Source organism: Lonchura striata, chromosome 19 (genome assembly GCF_046129695.1).
Source record: "Lonchura striata isolate bLonStr1 chromosome 19, bLonStr1.mat, whole genome shotgun sequence".
Lineage (NCBI taxonomy): Eukaryota > Metazoa > Chordata > Aves > Passeriformes > Estrildidae > Lonchura > Lonchura striata.
The window spans coordinates 7,293,074-7,313,582 of NC_134621.1; the positions used below are offsets into that span (position 1 = coordinate 7,293,074).

The following is a 20,509-nucleotide window of genomic DNA, read 5'->3' on the forward strand; positions in this document are numbered from 1 at the left end:
TTTCCAAATTGCACCAAATGTTTATTGTAAGTCTAGTACATTCAATATCATATTGACTAGAATACAGTAATTCAAAATATTTTTGGCGAATTGAAACTTTTTAAAAACCATTTCAAACACTCCAAAAAGCAAATGCCATGAAAAATTAACTTAAAATTAAAACAAACATATTCAAGCAGTAGTTTAACTTTTGACTACAGAAAACCTTTACATGTATTTTAGTGGTTTTAGCAGTACTGCATTTCAACAAAATATATGGACTCACAAAAAGTGGAAAATATTAAAATACTCACAATGTTAAAAAACTGAGGCATCCAGATCTGCAAGACTGTTGTAGCAGAATCACCTGCCCAGCTGTTCCCTTTGCTCTCTTTTGGGGCAGTTTGAGTTTGCTGTGGTGCTGCCACTTCTCTGATCACCTGCTACCACCACACAGCAATTCTTCAATGTCTTGAATTTAAAGTTTGTCCCTCTGGTAAATTCCCTATCCAAATGTAAATATTCTTAAACTTGTGGCCCTCTGGCAAATCTGAGTGAAACAGGACCTTAGAAACATCCCTATCTTGCTATTTATTGTTTGCAGACAGGCAATATCCAGAACAAAATCTGAAAAAGGCAACACATTTTGGTTTTGTTTTTAAATACTGACATGTAAAACTGAGTAAATTAGAAAAAGGATAAAGTCAATCTTAATATAAGACATTCATTACATAGTGGGGCAGGATACAATTATTGGACAAACAGGATCACAATGACTCTTCTACACTGGTCATTTGAGCACATGTCCTACACTCATGACTTGCTACCACAGCTGGATTTCCTGTACAGACAGACAGTAACAAAGACCAGTGAGACTCTGTGTGAAGTCCCAGGGTGACAAGTGACACCCTGCCAAGCTCTGCTTGTGAAGAACCCTGAGCTCCAGGTGCTCAGCAATGCTCTGCCTGCTGCTCCCACCTGGATTTCCAGGCAGAACCACCCCACCAGAAGCTGGTGGTGGCACCAGTCAGCTGAAGTCCCTTTGGAAACCCAAGTCTCAATGCCACGAGTGTGCACAAGGGCTGGGAAATGAGTGGCCCTGGCTTGGATGGGGATATCCCCACACCAGGCCCCAGCCTGGGCAGCAGGGGAACAGCTGGGAACCTGGAGGAGAAAATCACCTCAGCTATTCCTCCTACAGCTCTTCATCACAAATAAAGCCAACTTAAGGTCTGGTTCAGTGGTACAGAAAATGAGCAGAATGCTGCCATGTTAGAACTCAGCAGAATCACATTTAGCTTGTAAAAGTGGTTATTACAATTACAGCTGCAACACAAACTTCAGAAGAGGTACAATGTTTGCTCCTCAGAACAGGGTGTGGAATGTTAACCATTTCTTGCAAGAGTTTGCAACATGAATAACTGCATAGATGACAGTTGTGTGTCTTCAATTCAATAAATGTACTTTCAAATTTTACAAAAAACACAGAAAAGTTTTTATAAAAGTCACATTATACCAAGATAATGGGTGGTAAAAGTAGATTAGCTGTCTCTGATTCATGTTTAAGAAATGACTCGTGGAAAGGTGATAGAAATCAATTTCATGTCAAGAGCATTATGTTTTCACTATTGCACTGACTTCACCATTTGAATCACTAATTTAGAAAAATTCACATAGTTAAAAATTGTAAAATTAAACTAGCATACAAAATTTGTTTGTAAACATCAGGTAGCCAGTTCTGCTAATGTGGAATGGACTCTTGGTTACTGCAGTACAGTATCTTGGTTATTTACAGCACTTGCCATGTGATGGGAAATGGCAGGACACAAACATCAGTTCACAGTAATTGTGTTCACAGAACCACCAAAGTCAGTGCAGTTTTGCTGTGCAATTTTTCCAATTCCCCCAAATTCTTTAAGTCAAATAATACTGTTACAGAGGCCAAGTGCAGATTATTTTTTTGTATTATCTCACAAGTGACGAATGATGTCTGCAGGACTTCTGTAAAGGTACTTCCAAATGGCATAGTAATGGACAGCAGCTGCTGTGGCCACGAAGAGGTGCCAGATGGCGTGGGCAAAGGGGATCACTCCATCACTCTTGAAGAACACCACGCCCAGGCAATAGATCAAACCTCCCCAGGCCACCTCCTGCAGTCCCTCGGTGTTGCTCTGCCAGGGAACAAGGACAGGTCAGGGGCAGGGTGTAAAGGGGGCAAAGTGTGTTTATGGGCAAACTACAAAGTGCTTTCTTCCCCCAGGGAAAGGGAGCTGGCTGTGACAGCTCAGAAAATGTTGGGTGGGACAGATGGACAAGTGAGAAATGCAATGTATTTATATCACACTTTGTGAAATGCACAATAATGTCTTTATATACTATGTCCCCATAGCACTGGAGAAATTATACTGGGAGAATAAAACAAGACTGATGGTTTGTTTCATCAGCAGAGCAGACAACCATGGAGATAAAGAAAACCACATTACTCTGTGGAAGTGTCAGTTTAGTGCAGCTCCTCCCAGCAAGACTTTGATACAGCCAGTTAAGGCATTAATTTGAAAATATGTCAGGTTTCTGTTAGCTGCAGAGAGGGTTAATCCACGTTATCTAAAATGTGCAATTATAAATAAGTTTGGAGTAGGATGCTTTTCAGATGCACCAAGAAACCCAGGCTCTCTTTATCTACACAGTGCAGCCCAGATTGAACAAAACAAGGCAGTATTTCACTGAAATGTGAACTATAAATCCAAACCATAAGTGCTTGTATTTGGTTGCTCTGCAAAGAGCATTTACAAATACAGTGTACTAAAATGAACATCTCTGCAGAGGAAAAAGCTGCACGGGAATTTAAGCTGGTTATAAAAGGCAAGTTTTGTTTGTTTGCACTGTTAATAGTCACATTCCTTACCATGGATGTCACTACCAGAGCAGGAGAAAATCCCATCGCTAAATAGAAAAAGAGTTCAACGATCTTATACCTAAAAAGGAACAATTTGAGTCGTTTAAGGAGGTGTACAAAAGGATGAGCATTTCCTTCAATAGCAAAAAAGAGTATTTTAAATTATGTGTTGCTATGGGGTCATTATTCAAAAAGCTTTTCATGCAGATAGATAACCAGTGTTTTATGACAAAATTAAAACTACTGTAGAGTTGCAGGCAATACCTTCTCTAAATACTGCCTAGACACCTCCCACTTGCAGTAAGTACCAGTGAGAATAAAACACTGAGACAACTTAAATGTTCTTATTTGATGAGAACCTTGGTATTATCAAAATAAAAAAAAAAACCAACCAAAAAGTTCGGTCTTGTTCTCTGAGGATAATTTTCAGTTTAAAGTTAAATGCAAAGAATAATTCTTACTTTTCATGGTAGAGAAATACATAAAGGGTTCCTCCAGCAGCCATCAGCCAGATAAACCATCTCATGTGAGATGCCAGAGGTCCCAGCTCACGGAGATTTAACCTGGAGGCATAAAGGTTCCAAGAGACAAAAGTGATGAGTAAACAGACCACACTGACACAAGAACAGTAGGGATTAATAAAAACATACAAATACTCAGAGCTTTAGCTACAGAATGATGGGGGAACAAACACTGGGACATTCTATCCACAGAGAGGCTGAAGGTGTTTGCATTGATGGGTGGAAAGCACAAACTGAGGTATGTGGAATATACAGAAACTACTTTCTGATGTTTTCTAGCATCACTTTCTGTTCAGCAAAGCCCAGGAGATGACATTACAATGTCTGTCACAACACAGTGTGGTCAATTGCATCTAAGCCATCTATAGATTTTGGAAAGCTGCAATGACACACTGTTTATTTTGGAAAATCTTTGATTCTGCAGCTGTGGTCCCCATTTCTTACCACGGTGCATAGGATGCTGCAATGAAGACATAGATCATCATTCTGTCACACATGTGAAAGCAATGCTCCATTGTCCTAGGGAGAGAAAAACAGAAGAGGTCACCATGATGCATTTTGGGAAGATTTTTGCATCATCTCACTTTCCTGACATGCTTTGGAATTACTCTGGGGAAAATACCATCACCTCCATCCCTCTTACAACTATGTGGAGGAACTGAGACACGTAAGAGCTGAGCACTTCTCCAGCCCTCTCCCCTTCTCCACCCCACCTAGCATCTCTGTCACATCAACTCTGCCTAATCCAGACACTCTTACTATTCAGGGACTACTGGCTATGTCCAATTTATGGCCCAGAATTATTTAGGGGATAAATACAAGGGATAAATAAAATAAAAATAATAAATCCCTTGTCAGTTTTGCTATTGCTTGGTCCCAAGGAAGTTTCCTGCTGGTTAACTGGGCATTGACAAAAGCTGTGTTCCTCAAGGCACTTGAGCATGCCATAGTCCCAGACAGTGTCTTTGTGTCTGCAATGAGATATTTTCCATCAACTACTCACATTATGCTTTTCCCATTCTGTTTCTGGATTAAGAGCCACTAGAGCTGACCAAAACACATTTTCTTTGTGACAAGGCAGCAAACATTCAAGTTCACTGGCACATGAGCTTGGCTCACTGTTTCTTCCAAAAAAATCAACGGTGTTTTTATCACGATTCAGTAGAAAGTACCACTCCAACCTCCTGTAAAATTGGTTTTGACTGAGAAACACAATGGGGAAACATCAGGAGGAAGTGAAACATTTTTCTCCTGCTACCTGAGGTGACTCTTTTTCCAGGAAACGATGTGGAAGACGGTGGAGACGATGAAGAGGGCGCAGAGCCCCACCCCATACATCCATGCTGTGATCTTCTCCCAGCGGTCGTCCGAGAGCCGATGCAGGAGGGCGCTGCCCACGATGGCAGGAACAATCAGGAACTGCCACGACAAAAGGCCACTGTCAGGTCTCTGCCCTGGTGCCAGCCACAGAGCAGCACCAGCAGGCAGAGCCCAGCCCCAGCCAGAGAGTTTTGTGCTGACACATCAGCACCAGAAATTCGTTGATGGTTCAGGCATAGCTTAGATCTGGTTTTGCTAAATTTCTCCCCCCACAGTACCAGGGAAGGTTACCAACTTCTCTAGCCATGACAGCAAGTTCTTTTGTCTAATTTTATAGGTTATTATCAGTGGTTTTATTTTCACATTCTGTCTGTTTTAAAACCATGTTGATCTTACTCTAAGCTTGAATTTAAGCCACCTCTTGTCCATAGAAGCAGAGCACAAGACAGACCAAAATAAACTTGAATCCCAAATGAAAAAACAAAGCATTTAGCAAAGTGCAGTTTTAAGAATTAAGCAATAGTTTTGCACACCTTGGGTTTAAGCTACCACAAATAAATTAGCTGCAAAGTTCTCTCATGAATAGATTTTTAATGCACAAAGATGTTCTTCTAATGCAGCATATCCAACTCTGTTTTCCTTCCCACTTCCCTATCAAGCATCTCTAATTCACTTCGTCCAAAACAGGCCCTGTTCAAACATCATGATAAAATTACACTTGCATGAAGCATCCGAGAAGTGACTGCAGGCTTTAAATGCATACATTTAAAACTACACTCCCTTCCAGAATAAAATATGTAATGTACCTCTACCTCCTTCAGGAAAAGGCAAAAAGAAAAGGGGAGGAAGGAGAAAAAAAAACCCTAAAAAACACCCTATGTCCAACAAGTATTTAAAGAAGAGAGCTCACTGGCTCAGGTATTTCTACCTATCTCCTTCCACTATCAAGTCAGCCTTGTAAGTTACAAACACTGCACAAATTCCCTTCCAGGCCCTACAGCATGCCTAAGATGCTAATTTGTTCCCTTGAATTGCAAATAAGCTTCTCAGGGTTAAATTCTTGGTAATTTAACCCAAGTCTCATATGTTAAAACAAAAAAGCCAGGAACAAACAGTGTTTAAACAAATCTGGCCACTTTGCATTACAGGTTTGATAGCTCAGGCTGCACAGTTCTAGTCTAACCTGACCTATCTGTCCTTTATCTAATTACAGACCAGAGGAAATCGAGGTTCTGCTCAGTGCAGAGAATGCAGAGCAAACTGAATGGATCTGAGAATAATAAAAAACAAGTGGCCTTTCCTTCTGACTTAGAAGTATATCAGCTGTAGCTTCATTACTATTCAATTTCCTTATGTTTTGCAAAATTTAGTGTATTTGTACCAAGAGCTGTAGAGCCATGGAAATTAAAAGTATGGCATCGATACATTCACAACTTTGGGACTAGAGGTGAAAACACTTCCTGAGCTTTGAAATGGAACTATGTAAGTTGACTTGGTGCACTTTAAGGTCAGAAATAGTCTGCCAGCCTGACTTCTCATTCATCACCAGCCCTAAGTTTCCTGCACACATCCTGGATAGCCCCCAAATGCAGGGAAGGCTGGAATGTGTCACTCCTCAGATCAGTCACTCCTGCTTCCCACACATGACACACAGTGTGAACGAAGCGTGGCTGGAGCCCCTGGCACAGCCAGGAACTGATGAGATGTGACAGCTGCTTCATTTCTGCAGGGGACAGGAGGATACCTAGCCCCGGAAATTGTGGTGTAGCCAGGGCTCTAAGCTGTACAGTCCAGCTCTATCCACATACCTCAGTTTCCTTCCCAGTTTTTGGTGCAAATTTCAGTTTTGACTAAACTTGACAAGAAGAACTAGAAGTTTTCAGAGAGATTAAATACCTATAAATACCAGGTAAAACAGCAAATTCCCACTGATTCCTTGTAACAGCCTAGGCATGAGCTGCTCAGGGACTCTGACAGAGACCACTTCCCATGAAAAGAGCCTTGAGATTTAGATATTACACAGAATAACCTGCCTTTCTTACACAGAGACCCCAGCTTTTTACTAATCTCCTCAAAGGAATATTTCACAAGCTAAGATGTGACATGGGATGCTCAAATGGGCCAAAACAAAGTTCAGTGTTAATCACTCTTTCTGTAATTACTGTGTATAAAGTGATACAATTAAAACAAAGAAGCAATTATCTTGTCACCTCTTTATTTGCACCTTCAGAATAAAGAGTACAGCACATGAATGAAGACTTTAATCCCTTTTTTCCTTGTCCTGCTTTAAAAAACAATTGCACCTCTCGTAGAGAAGAGCACTGTATTCCATGAGAAGGACTGATTTTTTTTTGCCAAGTGTTCTTTTCAGAACCATTTTCCTCTGTGCTTGATAGGCACCATGGGAACAGATGAAAACAAGAGATGTTTTATTACTCTTTTTTTTTTTTGGCCAAAAATAGCTAGATTAAATACAAAATCCAGAAATGATATCCTGCTGTTCCAGCTGACTTGATGAAAGTTGTTCAGATGGCAATGCCATAACAGGTAACATATGGTACACTGGGTTTTAGCCATCTTACAACAGAAATACAAAACTTCAGCTTATAAAAAAGGCAATTTTTCCCATGTTCATTTGAAAAAAAAAAATCACTTCCACAAGAATTGTATTTTGATCTCCAGTTTTCAGAATGGAAAAGCCATTAATCAGTCCTTTAAAAGGAGGGGAATTTACCAAAAAATCAGTCAGAGAATCAGAACTAACAGAATGAGTGGGATTGTGCTGTGTCATTTTACAGCGTGACAAAGCATTTCTTAGTTGCCAATATTCCTGGAAAAAAAAACAAACAAAACTCCAGCTACAAGTCACAAAATCTTTGCTTATTTCATCATGGAGTGCAAATCTTCCAAGTGAATACTATCAAACCCAGTAACTTAATGTACTGTGAGCAAACCCAGAACTGTGATGTGCCAATTAACTAATTTTAGCTCTGTGATTAATCCTGGCTGCATCAGAAATGGGGCTGGAAGGGAGATCTGCAGAACAAGAGAGAAGGCAACAGTTCCCTAAGCTTTCTAGAGAAATGCCAGAACAAAATGACAGAATGAAGTTAAAAGCTCTTTGCAATAAGGACGAAGATAAAGGATTAAAATATGTTTATTTACATCTACAGAATAGTTTTCAGCACAACCTCTGTGTGGTGTATTTTGGGAAACCAACTACCATAAACCCTGCTGTCACAATAAGTAAAAACCCTTAAGGCACAAGGAAAGAGGCTAACACAGTAAGCTGTGAACCTGATCAGGGTCACTTCAGTGAAATTACACTCTCTGGTTACAACTTACAGAAAAATACCCAGTACCTTCCACCTGCCTGGGGTTGCTTAGGATACTGCTCAGCATTTTACCTCTATTCTTTCCATATTTCTCCAAACATTCTCTGCCACAGAGTGCTTTAAAAACCTGCTGGAAGTTTTGCTTTTGTATCGAACATTCCTGGAAAATGAAGTTATTCTCCTTGCAGAAGCAGTGCCCTTTGATGCATGAGCCACTGCAGCAGAGCGTGGTGTTACTGCTAAAATCTCACGAGCCTCTCAATGGGAGGGACACACTGAGGGCACAAAAATGGTCCATGCACTTCCCTTTTGGAAAGGAAGGCAACAGAAACAGCAATAAAGCTGCCAGTCCTGCCCCCAAAAAACATGACACTTGGAGAGAACCCTGAGGGGCTGCGCCCATCTCCAGCTGCCTGCTCCTGTTACCTCCTCTGCCAACTTTTCAATTTTCACCTAATTTTAGGAGACCAGTAACACAGAGTGGGAGATCCACAAGCAACTTGAGCTGCACAACACACAGAGAGCAGAGAAACTGCTTATACCAGTCAGTGGGAATGGAGACATCTTCACCAGAAGAGTCCTTCTGAACTTTTGATCACCCCTTCTTCCATGCTCCAATGGCCTTCTAAATGCTCCAAGTCTCACTTTTTAAATATTTATACTACTTCTGTTTTATCATGCACTTCACTAACCCAATCTGGAATACAGGTTATAATTAATTTTAAGAATAGTTACTCCTTTTAAGGCAGTTAGAAAAAACATTTAAAGTAGTATAAAACAAGCCATGTCTAAATACTGAGGTTTTAACACAACAAGGTCTACCTTTTGTCTGATAAACCTTACATGCACCTGAAAGCTTCATTATGAAAAAGTCATCTCTCCCTTCTCATTCTCACAACCCCTGCTTTTCTCATGCACTATTTCCTTCCTGTTCCTTTGAACACAGAGAAGTTTTTTTCTGTTTTCAACTACTTTGCTGCCATTCCTCTTCCAGTGTCTGAAGGCAAGTCAATGCTTCATTTAAAGCTAAAAAAAAGGCAAGACATTTAAAATAGCATAACAAGTAAGAAATTTGAAGATACTTTACTATGCAACACAGAGCTACCTTTTAAGCATTGTACCAGAAAGTTGTACCTGGGATTCTACTACTCCTTTATCCTTATTTTTCTGTTGCTTGCTTGTTTTTTATTAAGCAGTTGCCATAAACTGATTCCTGTGTATTTTTAAGTTCAAAACCAGATGGGATACCTACTTTATAAAGTATATATTTATAAAGTAGAAGTTGACTGCTTCCTGAATTATGAAAAATATATTGGAGAACCATTGTTGACTTCTGTTCTATAGAAACATCAACGTCTAATTGAAAACTCACACTGTAATCTAGCAGCAAAGACTCAGACACTTGATTATCTGACATTTAGTAAGTCTGCAACACAAAGGAGATGAAAACATCACCCCTAGCTTTTCTGTGCTTTCCCAGCTTAGACTCCCATTTCAAGACTTTAAATATTGATGAAAAGTTATTGCATATTTAACAGTTCCATCATAGGTTTTAGCAAGTAGTTTGACTGCTCAGAAAGTAATTGCAGCTTCTGCAGCCTACCAGAAAACACTGATCCACCTTGGCTGTCACATTCTGCTAACACGCAGGAGTAACACATGCCTGTTTTTCAACTAGGTGAAAGCTGAAATTGCTAAGGAGCACAGCAACATCTGCCAGATATTTTGAAATCTAACTTTTTGGCCAGGGCAAACAAGATTTGCACAAGGCTTATGAGATAAACTACATATTTGTGCTAACTAACAGAATGTTGCTTCATTCCCTAGGCAAATAAGCATATATTTACATAATGCTGTACATGAGACCTTTGGCTTAAGAACACAGAAGCTTCAGTCAAGTTTATGTCTACGTGCAAAACCAAGGTGATTCTGTTTTTACCAGCATCACGGAGCTGTATGTTGGTTATTTATGAAATACACACAAGGGACCCTTAAGAACAGAGCTCCTTCAAGAACTGAAGAGTCCTGGGCACTACTTTGAGTTTTCATATCTGCAGCTCACTCAGACACACTGGAGATAAGAGACTGAGGACAAAGTCAAACATACTTCAGATGTTTGGAGTTGAGGGATTGAGGAGACGCACAAGTTGCTTTTATAAAAGGGCAAATGCTATCTTAAAAATCAAACAAACACATTTTTAAGTCCTTTTTAAAGTGCCAGACAGCAAATTAAACTTCCTAATTACTAAAAGAAAAAAAAAAAATCAAAGGGGATTGCTTTTGTTCTTTTCTTGTGAATACCAGATACTCAAAACTAGAATAAGTCCTTACATTATGAAAATAAGGAAAGACTTGAAATTTCAACAGGGCTGTCAGCATTATCAGGGCCTCTTGCAAAACAGCAGGTTTCTTGAAGAGTCAGTGGGTATCAGAATTAAAACATTCCAGCTCTTGTTGCTCATACCTACAGACAGTCTGATGAAGCCTTCCCATTTCTCACATGGAAAAATCTTTTTTATACTTCTAGTTTACAGTTTGTCAGGGCAGACCTGGGAAATCCACCTTGCAGGCAAACTGGTAGTGGCCTATATCCCCTTTACTGCAGGCATCCTTTGACTAGAGCAGAGGGAAAATATCAAGTTAAAGACCTGTAACACTGGTGAAAAGGAATCTTAGGAAGTGTCTGGGGCTCCAAGAGATTTGGAACATTACCATACATCTAATTTTCTGGACTGTTACAGTTAATGCTTATATGCACAAAACCAGAGAGAGGCTGCAGATATGAAGACAGTGAGGCAAAGGTAACCAGCAATCCAAACAAAAATTTATTGAAACATCTGGTTAAAGGAAAAATAGGCAAAAAAGCCAAAGTATACTTACTGCATGTGTGTAACAGTTAGCAGCATGTTCATAGCAAGTGGGTTTGTAGCGGCTGTTGGCTGGAGCTGGGTGGTTCATGAACCTGTTGAATAATTAAGAAGTACTTTCAGGAAAGTTACTAAAACAGCTCTCTGAGTGTCATGAAGGAAATGAAGGAATACTTCCAATCTGGTAGTGTTAAGAATTATAAGTACAGACATGTTCAAAGTAACTGTGATTTAAATTGCAAATTCTCCCAAGTAAAGTCTCTTACTAGACACACATGTTAAATTCCTGTGACTGCCTGGTACACGGGATGGTTATCTTTAATCAGGAGCTCACACAGAGCAGTCAGACTCCTTGTTTTCTGACAGTTTGGTCAGAGAAAGAATGGAACATTTCCTGTTTAAATTACACGGCAAGAACTAAAAGTATTATTGAAATACGGAGTTCATCATAGCTGTCAGGGGTTATTCTTCTTTTAAGACATTCTTGGAACTGCAGCAATATTCCAGTTTGGAGTACTTGAACACTGACTTTTTGACTCCTATAGCAAGCAGTAATTGTGTCTAGAGAATGAAGTGGCTCATTTTTCCAATTCCATGTCTGTAACCAAGATCCAAACATCTGCTACATGGGGATGATGAAAGGAGACTCTAATGGTCAGTTCTGAAGAGGAAACATTTCAAGAGGTTTGCCATAGACATTCCACCTTTTTCTCAAAGAATTTTCAAACATTTTAACACACAAACAAGCATACCAAATGCAGTCTGTGCAAGCTGAACAGAATATGATGAAACCTGAGAAAGCTTGGAAAGAACTTGCCAATGCAAACGTTTCATTTAAGAGTATTAAAAAACCCAAACACTTGAGCTTTTTCCGTGAAACTCAACAATTTAAATCTGTGTAGGAACACCTGTAAAAGACAGCACACGCCTATATCCAACAGTTAAATGAAAGCTGTGAACTTCTCCCAGCACTGCTGACTGTTCTACAAAAGTGAATATCTTTCACCAATAATTCAATTTACTCCAGGTTTTTCTAAAACTATGCACTGACAATTAGTGAGGTATCCAAGCAGCCAGGAACAGCTTCACAAGAAATACAGAACATAACTTTATGCTCAGAACCAAGAGCAGCTTTCTTACATAGATTTATACAAAAAGCTTGTTAGACAAACTTTGGTCGTTCCCCATGTCCCCCCGGTTTAAATCAAAATGAGTCCTATTTTTATGACATCTATAAAATATTGCCCAACCTCAAACCAGGGAAAAACAAACAAACAACTAAAAAAATCCAATGCAAATCTCACAGTTGGCATAAGCTGTTCCAGACTTCTGGGATATTTCACTTGGTTTTCTTAACTGATTTATTAAGTGACTTGTGAACCATTTTTTTCTAAACCAATGGATGAAAATGTAGCAGCATTAGGAAAATAACAGTGTCATGATCCCTTCCCTCAACCGTGGCAATTTCAAGAAACAGTTTCATTGGTACTAATACAGAGACTAAGAAAAGTATGAATTTAATTCAGACAGCACATAAATGGCTGTTAGCAAATAACCCTGCAGGAATTAATATATGATTAAAAATGGCAATTCTTTTGTCAGTGAGAAATGGCACCTTACTCTCCTCTCCAAGAAGACAATGACACTGATCACAAAAGCTTGCAGAATATTTGGAAAATCACTTTTTCCCCAGTGCCTGTATGTCTTCAACAGCTACTGAACACCATCTCTGTATCCTCTAAAGATGGAACATTCAGTTTGCTCAGTTCTGCTTCCAAGTCAGGAAAATGTTTAAAAATAAAAGCATCTGTTGGCTCAGTGAGTGGCCAGGCTTGGACTGCCCTTGTCCAACTCCATAAATTCAAAGTCATGGGAAACTTTTGACTTATCACATCTAGAATATTACTACATTTCTCTGTGATGGTACCTTGGAAGTCTCACAAGTAGTAAAAAATAATAAAAATAAAAAAAGGCAAAATCAAACCTGAAGAACCAAAAGGAATAATCTTATATTCTGTAGTAGCTTTGTAATTCCTGCTGTTCCAAATTTCTATATAAGATACTATTACCATATAAAAATCTATAAATAATTGATGTCTCCTAATGGGATCTTCTATTATCCAACAATAGTCTACTATTTTTTTTTTTCCTTTTTTTCAGTAGGAAATACACTGCATCTTTCTAAAGCAAACACATTGGATCTAAGGGTGGGTAATGTTGGATTTTAGAATTATGAACAAACACTTTAGAAATTAGGACCTCTTACTGTCACTAAGACATTTATTAGCCATAGAACAGAACACTGAGACAGTAACAAGTCTATCCTTGCTCTGTTACCCACACACAGATCTTTGTTTTTTCCCTGTTTTGTTCACGGCAGCACAGGAATGATGCAAATATTCTGCACCAGAACTTCAGCAGAACTCCAGCATTAGCAACATCTCACCTATCCCCTTCACCTCAGTGTTCATGCCAACAATACCAACACCACCTGTGTGTTTGGCAGGAGGGGAAGTGTTCAGTTTTACCTCTGCCTTGCAGAAATGGGTCTCCCGATGTCCCAGCACCAACTTCGCTGCACATCTGACAGACCTGCACCTCTCCCTTCTGAGAGGGAGCCTCCAACAGGCTGCAGACCCTGATGCCAAATGCTGGAAAGCATCTGCTCAGGTCACTCACAGGCAAGTCTTAGTAAAGCAAACTTCCAGTTATTCCTCTCTGCCTTTTGATAATTAACTATTTATAAACGTTATCAGAAACAACTTCAGAGGGAGGATCATTAACAATGTGGCTGGAAGGGCAATAATGCCAGCCAGTGCTTCTCACCAGTTCATTTCATTTTCAGCTTGACAGTTTAGGCTTAATGTCTTAAACTTATGTGAATTTTGAAAACAGCTGTTCTGTGATATTCCTGATGTGCTCATCAAAACCAGGAAAATTATTTTGACAAACACTGTTGAAGTCAGTCACATACTCCTGCAGTTAGAGACATAAATGATATTGCAACACAAAGGCAGAAGAATGTGGTTGCAAACTTACTCACATTCTAGAGGAAAAACAGCTCTGCTCTTTCTGAAAGATAAATAAATAAGCAAACAAACCCCATGCCACCACCAACAATGGATGCTTCTTGTTTCCTGCCTTGTGAATACAGCAACACAGGGACATTGTTCTTCCTCCTATCTACAGGTCATGTTTGTCTCTTCTGGAAAAGATAATTGTGGGAATTATAATCTCACCTTCCTAGGAGTGGAAGCACAGTAAAGACCATTCATGTACTGCTAAACAAGGGTTCTTTATAACACAACCATTAAGGTTATTACCAAATGCAGGACAGTCTGATAAAGTCTCACTCAACTGGATCACAGTTTACAGGAAATGTCTTTAATTGAAGCCTTTTTGATTCTCTAGCAAATCTCTAATGTATTCTTTAACAGCAAATCTGGTGAAACCAGAATCATTTAATCAGAGGATATGCAACACATCTCACAAGGATGCACAAATAGGCCTCCAATTAAGATACTGACAATCCAAGATAAAATATTAATGCCTTCAATATCAGAATAGGAAATTTCTGAAATTAAGAGACTGAGCCCTGCCTGCAGCCAGCCAGGAGAGCAGAATGCTTTAGCACTGAACTGAGCTGAGTTCCTTTTCACAATTAAATTCTCAATGCTCAGAACCTGCTCAAGGCCAAGGAAGTTCAAGACTCAGGATTTCACAGCAAACAAACATATTTGATGAACATGGTCCCAATATAACAAGAAAAAAGGTACTGAGAGAGACATACAGCAATTTAAAACAAGGAGGAAACTCATACCCCTCCCTTCACACTACTTCATCTTTGATCTTGAAATACTTTAAATATTTTAAATTCTAAACATACAAACTGATCCATCCTTTGTGACAGACCCTAATCTCACGCTCCTATTAATTTCCAAGGAACAGATGCTGTATGTTTCCCAGAGATTCCAGAATTAAGAGAAAATAGTATTTGGGACACAAAGCAGAAGGGAAGTCCGAGGGTTCTTAATGCTTTGTCTTTGCATGCAAAGCCAGCTTAGAAAAATAAATTACAAAACCCTAAATCCATTGCACATATCTGTATGGCATTTGTCTGGCATCACAACAAGCTTAGACCCCAGACTGCAGAAGGGAAATAAAATCTTATTGATGATTCCCATCTGCTGAATGAATTATTGTTTTAAGCATGAAGCAAAATGTTAGTAAAATCAGAAAGCACGGATAATGGCCACAAAGATGTGTATTTTTTTAGTCTTTTCAGGAAGTATATTTCCTTTATTCAGCTCAAAAGACCTCATACTTCCTTTTACCAGCTTAAAAGCACATTCTTTTTGTGCCTTTCTTTGTGCTTTCCAGCAGCAGGAGAAGCCATTTAGACCTAATAAACCACAAATAACAGCATATGAGAAACTGCAACAATGTGGGCGTAACTCCACAAAACCGGCAGTAGCATCCATCAAATGGGGTTAAAAACTGCTTCATTATCTAAATATATGCTTCAGTATCTAGGATGTCATCTAGGCTCTTTGTTTTCAAGAGGAAAACAAAACAAAAAAAAAAAACACAAGCAGGTCAAAACAGATCTGATGACCATTCAGATTAGATTTTGAAGTGAAAATAAAGGATTTATTAAAAGCTTGCTTGCTTTCACCAAATTTGGCTTTGACCAAATTCATTCAGTTAAAAGTAGATCCATCTTCCTCCACACTAGGCACCTTCCTTCCTGGATTTGACAGTATCTAGCTGTCGTTTGTAACTGTTCACATAATCTTTACTATCACTCAACATAAGAGGCACAGAAAGAATTAAGATCAGTGCAGAAGCAGCTCCCTTGTTTGGAAATATCAGTGAAATCCCACGCTGTGTGAAGGTTCATGTACTTACAGCACGATACTGAAGATAAAAGGAAACCTGCAATACTCTGAGAATCCACAAACAACTCTGCTATCATACATAGACTGTGTCATGGAAAAAAGCGTCTGTGCATCCCACTGACCTCCCCAGCCTTCTGGCAAGTATGAAAGGCAGCAATTCAAGCAAAGAGTGGGCAGCAATCACAAGTCACCCCAGGTGCTGCAGCACATCTGACCTCAGGGGAAGGGACCAGCCAGCCGAGGTGTGGGCTAGCACAGAAACCCATGTCCAAACACATTCATATTTTTCTCTTTCAGTTTTATTTCCCTTTTAATGCTTAGGTTTCAGTTTCTTGAGCAAGTTGGTGAAAGGAGAGCAGGGCAGCCCTACGGCAGGTACCTGGTCAGGGAAGCCACAGTGAAACTTGGCCTCAGCCAGGAGACGGGCTGTCCATCAACAGTTACTGGCCTGGCACCTGGACTCTGGGCAATGAAGAATCAAAGCCACAGATGCTTATCCAAGAACCACGATTGCAGTTACCCAATCAGCCTCCCCGTGAACATGAGCAGCATCTTAAAGCTGAATGAGGGTGGATATTTAACCTGAAAAAGCATAGATTTAGACTGGACGCTGGGAATAAATTCTTCCCTGTGAGGGTGCTGAGGCCCTGTCAGAGAAGCTGCAGCTGCCCCATCCCTGGAAGTGTCCAAGGCCAGGCTGGACAGGGCTTGGAGAACCTGGTCTAGCGCAAGGCATCCCTTCCCGTGGCAGAGGGCGGGATGAGGTGAGCTTTAAGGCGCTCCCAACCGGAGCACCCTGTGATTCCGTGATACTCCAAGCGCCCTCGGAGGCAGCAGAACAGGGGCTCCACGGCCCCGCGGGGCCACAGGAGCCGGCGGGCGCCGACCCAGCCCGGCCCGGGAGCCACAGGTCGGGCCCCGCGGGATGCGCGGCGGAGACACGGGGCCGGATGCGCGAACCTTCACCCATTTACCGGCGGCGAGGAACCACCGAACACACGAACAAAAGACCCTCCTCGCCCCCGCCCCTCGCGATCCCGCTGCCCGCCCGGCACCGGCGAGAAAACCTCGGCTCCCCCACCCCCCTCACCCCGCCCGGCAGTCCCGTCCCGCGGGGAGCGGCCGGGGCACGAACGGGGACCCCATCCCCGCCGGGGGTCGCGGCGAGCTCACCTCCGGAACCGCTCCCGGAGCCGCCGCATGGGTCCGGGGCGGGGGTCGGGCCGGGGGGCTGCGGGCGGCGCCGGGGGCGGCTCGGGCCGGGCTCCGGGCCCGCATTGGCGAGCGCCGGCCGCGGCGCGCAGGACGGCGGGCGCCGGGCGGGCTGAGCGCGGGGCCGGGCGGGCGGCGGCCGCTTTAACCGGCCCCGGCCCCGCGCAGCGTCCGCCCCGGCCCGCCCACCGCGGCCGGGCGCGGGAGGAGCCGGCCCCGCCGTGCGGGCCGGGCCGGGAGCGGGGCAGCGGGCAGCGGTGCCGGGGCCGGCGGTGCCCGGGGCCGGCCGCAGCTCATCGCGCGGCCCCGCCGGGGATGGAGCAGCACCGGGGGAGCTGTTGGGGACTGCGGTTTAATCGCCATTGTCTCAGCTCGTTCATCGGAGAGGAGACGGCAACACGCTTCCTCTTCCCAGTCTGGGAGCTGTAGGAGCCTTTCTGCGAGGATTCGGCACAGACTGACCCGGGTGAATTCACCCACCCGGCCATGGGCTCCATCCCGGCGTGGCACGGGAGCGCACAGCAAAGCGCCGTGGCTTTGCTGTCACATAAACCTGCGCATGGGATCAGTTCCTCCGCTCCAAATCGAGATTACAGCGGCCAGGCTGCTTGGCGGAGATAAACTGCCTGGCGGGGTCCCCATCTCTGTGCTCTAATCTTACCTGCTCAAACCTATTTTTACCAAGCAAGGGTTATTTCCCTAAGTGAAGGCACCATGTCAAGCATATTTCTGTAAGGTGAACGTGGTGTTGCCTTGTGCAGTACAAATCAGGGCATGAATTAGGAGAATATCAATATTATTATTATTATAATTCTATTTACGCTATTCTTCTAATCTAATATCTTGTTTACAGTGGGATTTTGAACAGTTCCAGCCCTCAACAAAAGCGATCAGTAGAGGCACACCAAGGCAAATCACGGGTTTGGTGTCAACATCTTTCGTGGTAGGACTGAGGCAGACAGGATCTGCTGGCAGCTGTGCCATGATTTGTAAGTCATCTCCCAAGCTAAGCATGTCTCCTCTGCCAGGTAACCACCTCCAGCACAGGGAAGTGTGAGCGTCACAGCCTGGCTGCATGTCAGGCTCAGTCTGACTGTTGATGGCTCTCTGTCCCCTTCCCCAGCTGTTCCCTGGTGCCAGCAGTGAGCAAAGGATGAGGTGGAAACAGTTTTGTATACTGCTGTGGCAAGACTTGTCCCTCAGCTTCTGTAGTTCCAGTACAGAATAAGCTCTTCCAATACAAATTGCAGATTTTGTTCTCCAACAAGGACTTGGTTGCTGGTAGGACAGGTGAGGCTGGGCCAGAAGACTTCTGCAAACAGCTGCTCAGCTTTTTTGAAAAAGGAGGGCAGAGCTTGATGCTGGAAAGGAGAACTCCTGAAATGCAGAGCCAAGTTCCCTGAGAAATACTCCCATTCATCTCAGTGAGCTGTCACTGTTAATATGTTGGTATAATCTGTCATCCAATTTAGCAGTATCACTGGTAATAAAGTTTCCTATTGCCTATGTTATCTGTTAATCCAAAAGGAGCAAAGTTTGAGGACGCTGCTGAAGAGCCCAGACCTGCACACAGCTGCATTTCAGCAGCTGAAGTGCCAGCAGTATCCCAATATCCTGCCTTTATACTGAGGTAGGGCTTGTGGTGATGCAGCTGCCTTCCTGCTCAGTACCACACACCCATCCTTGCATTCCTCTGCAATTGCCCAGTAATTTGCACTTTCATGTTGTAGAAATGTTCTGGAACATGTGATTTGTACACCATGACTGGAAGGCTGGCTGCTTTGTGGTTCTGGCAAAAAATTGGGCTGACTCCTGTAAAATGAGGTACACACAGAGGTGTTATCTTGTCTCCATCTCCTCTCATTCCCTCTGCTCCTCTTTGACTTTTTCTTCTGCCTTCTCCCAAGCCACTGTCATTTTCATTTCCTTCCCTGCTGCCTTGGACATTTGATCCTAGACTCTACCTGCAAATGTGTCACAGAGTTTTTCTCCTCACAGTTTTCAAAGCCTGTTTTTCCACCTTTGTTCTGTGGACACAGATCTCAAACCATCCTGTTGCTAGAGCATCAAAGATACACAAATTCAAGATACAGTAAAAAAAAATTTCTGTTCAGACTTGTTTACTTTGAATAAAAATAAGAACATTCATATCATGAAGCTTGACTGAGTGGAACCAGGTTAAGGATGCTCCAATCATCATGACAGTGGCGATGAAACTGGAAGATTTTTTTCACTAGAAGTCAGTGGCTATTAAGGAGAACACTAAATTACTCAGGACAGGTATTGTTAGAGCAGTCCTGACCAATAACATATTTTTGATACCAGTGACTCAGAACTCATCTCTGTAATTGTTTTTGATGATCAAATGATTCAGAATGCCCTAAAAACATGGCAATAAAAGAAACCCCTTATTATGGACCAGGGAACCATTAAGTCTAAATCCTAAAAATTAGCATTCAGCATACAAGATTAAGGAAGCAAAAACCTTGTTAGTTTGGTTACTCTTATTTACAAAATAAGAGAAAACAGAACCTTCAAATACCTTAAGTAGTTTTGATTAAAAACATTCTTAAGACTAGAAATATGTCATTGTGCACTCAGCCAGAAATGCATTTTAATAAATGAGTCAGGGTTACAAGAAGGATGAAAAACTTCTTACTGAATGCATCCTTTCTGTGGGGCCCAGTCATGTAGTGTCACTGGAAGGAGGATCATGCTGAAGATGAACAGCCAAGGGCTGATTAATAAGACATTTAACCTATTATTTTTTTAATGGGACAAAGAGCCTGTAGTTCTGTAAGATATCTGTAAAATGAGTGTCCAAAATGAACCAGGCAATCCCAGTCTGATACCCAACAGACACCCATTTGGTACCTCATAGGTTTTGCACAGCAAATCTGTTACTAATTACAATTCTTGACACTCAGGAGTACATGAGCTGTGTGGTTTGCCCTTATTATTTTTAGGTCAAATTATACCCATGTACAATCTCCTGCCCGCCCTTCACAAGCACTGTCTGCTTGTCTAGGAGTGGAAGAGTTTGTACTCCTGGACTATTGATGAGCATTAAACTGTCACATAAAGACATACTGAATTATGAGAGAGACATTAACTATCTTTATAGGATTATGCAAAGAAGGATACAGAAGTAGGGTTTGTAGTTTTCTCTGCATTGCAAAATTGTCCCGGGTTGTACAAATCCATCAAATGAACAGGCAGGCTCTGAAAGCTTCCTTTTCCCCACCCAAGATGAAAAATGTAATTGCCACTGGGATGCCAGAGGTGAATGAGATTCTGTCAGGAGGTTATATTGATAAAAGTAAACATCCTGCACAAAAGCTGAGTTTCTTTTGGCCGCTTGATGAGTTCTTATTACAAGCCTGCACAATAACCAGTCCCCTGATTTGTTAAACAGATAACAGAGCAGCAGTTCCTCAGTTGCCAAAATGGATGTATTAGTGACAAGACACGTCTCATGCTC

The 20,509-nt window shown here is 41.9% G+C and overlaps 1 protein-coding gene across 1 annotated transcript; it reads right to left on the reverse strand.

Annotated features, from left to right (window-relative positions):
• On the reverse strand, positions 1-17,058 carry MMD (monocyte to macrophage differentiation associated). Its single transcript, XM_021555375.2, has 7 exons — positions 16,990-17,058; positions 10,932-11,013; positions 4,655-4,815; positions 3,841-3,915; positions 3,337-3,438; positions 2,885-2,954; positions 1-2,150 (listed from the first exon to the last, which is right to left on the reverse strand). Exons 1-7 carry the CDS (start codon positions 17,016-17,018, stop codon positions 1,950-1,952), a joined length of 720 nt encoding a protein of 239 aa, XP_021411050.1. The 5' UTR covers positions 17,019-17,058; the 3' UTR covers positions 1-1,949.
• Between the last annotated feature and the right edge of the window lie 3,451 nt (positions 17,059-20,509).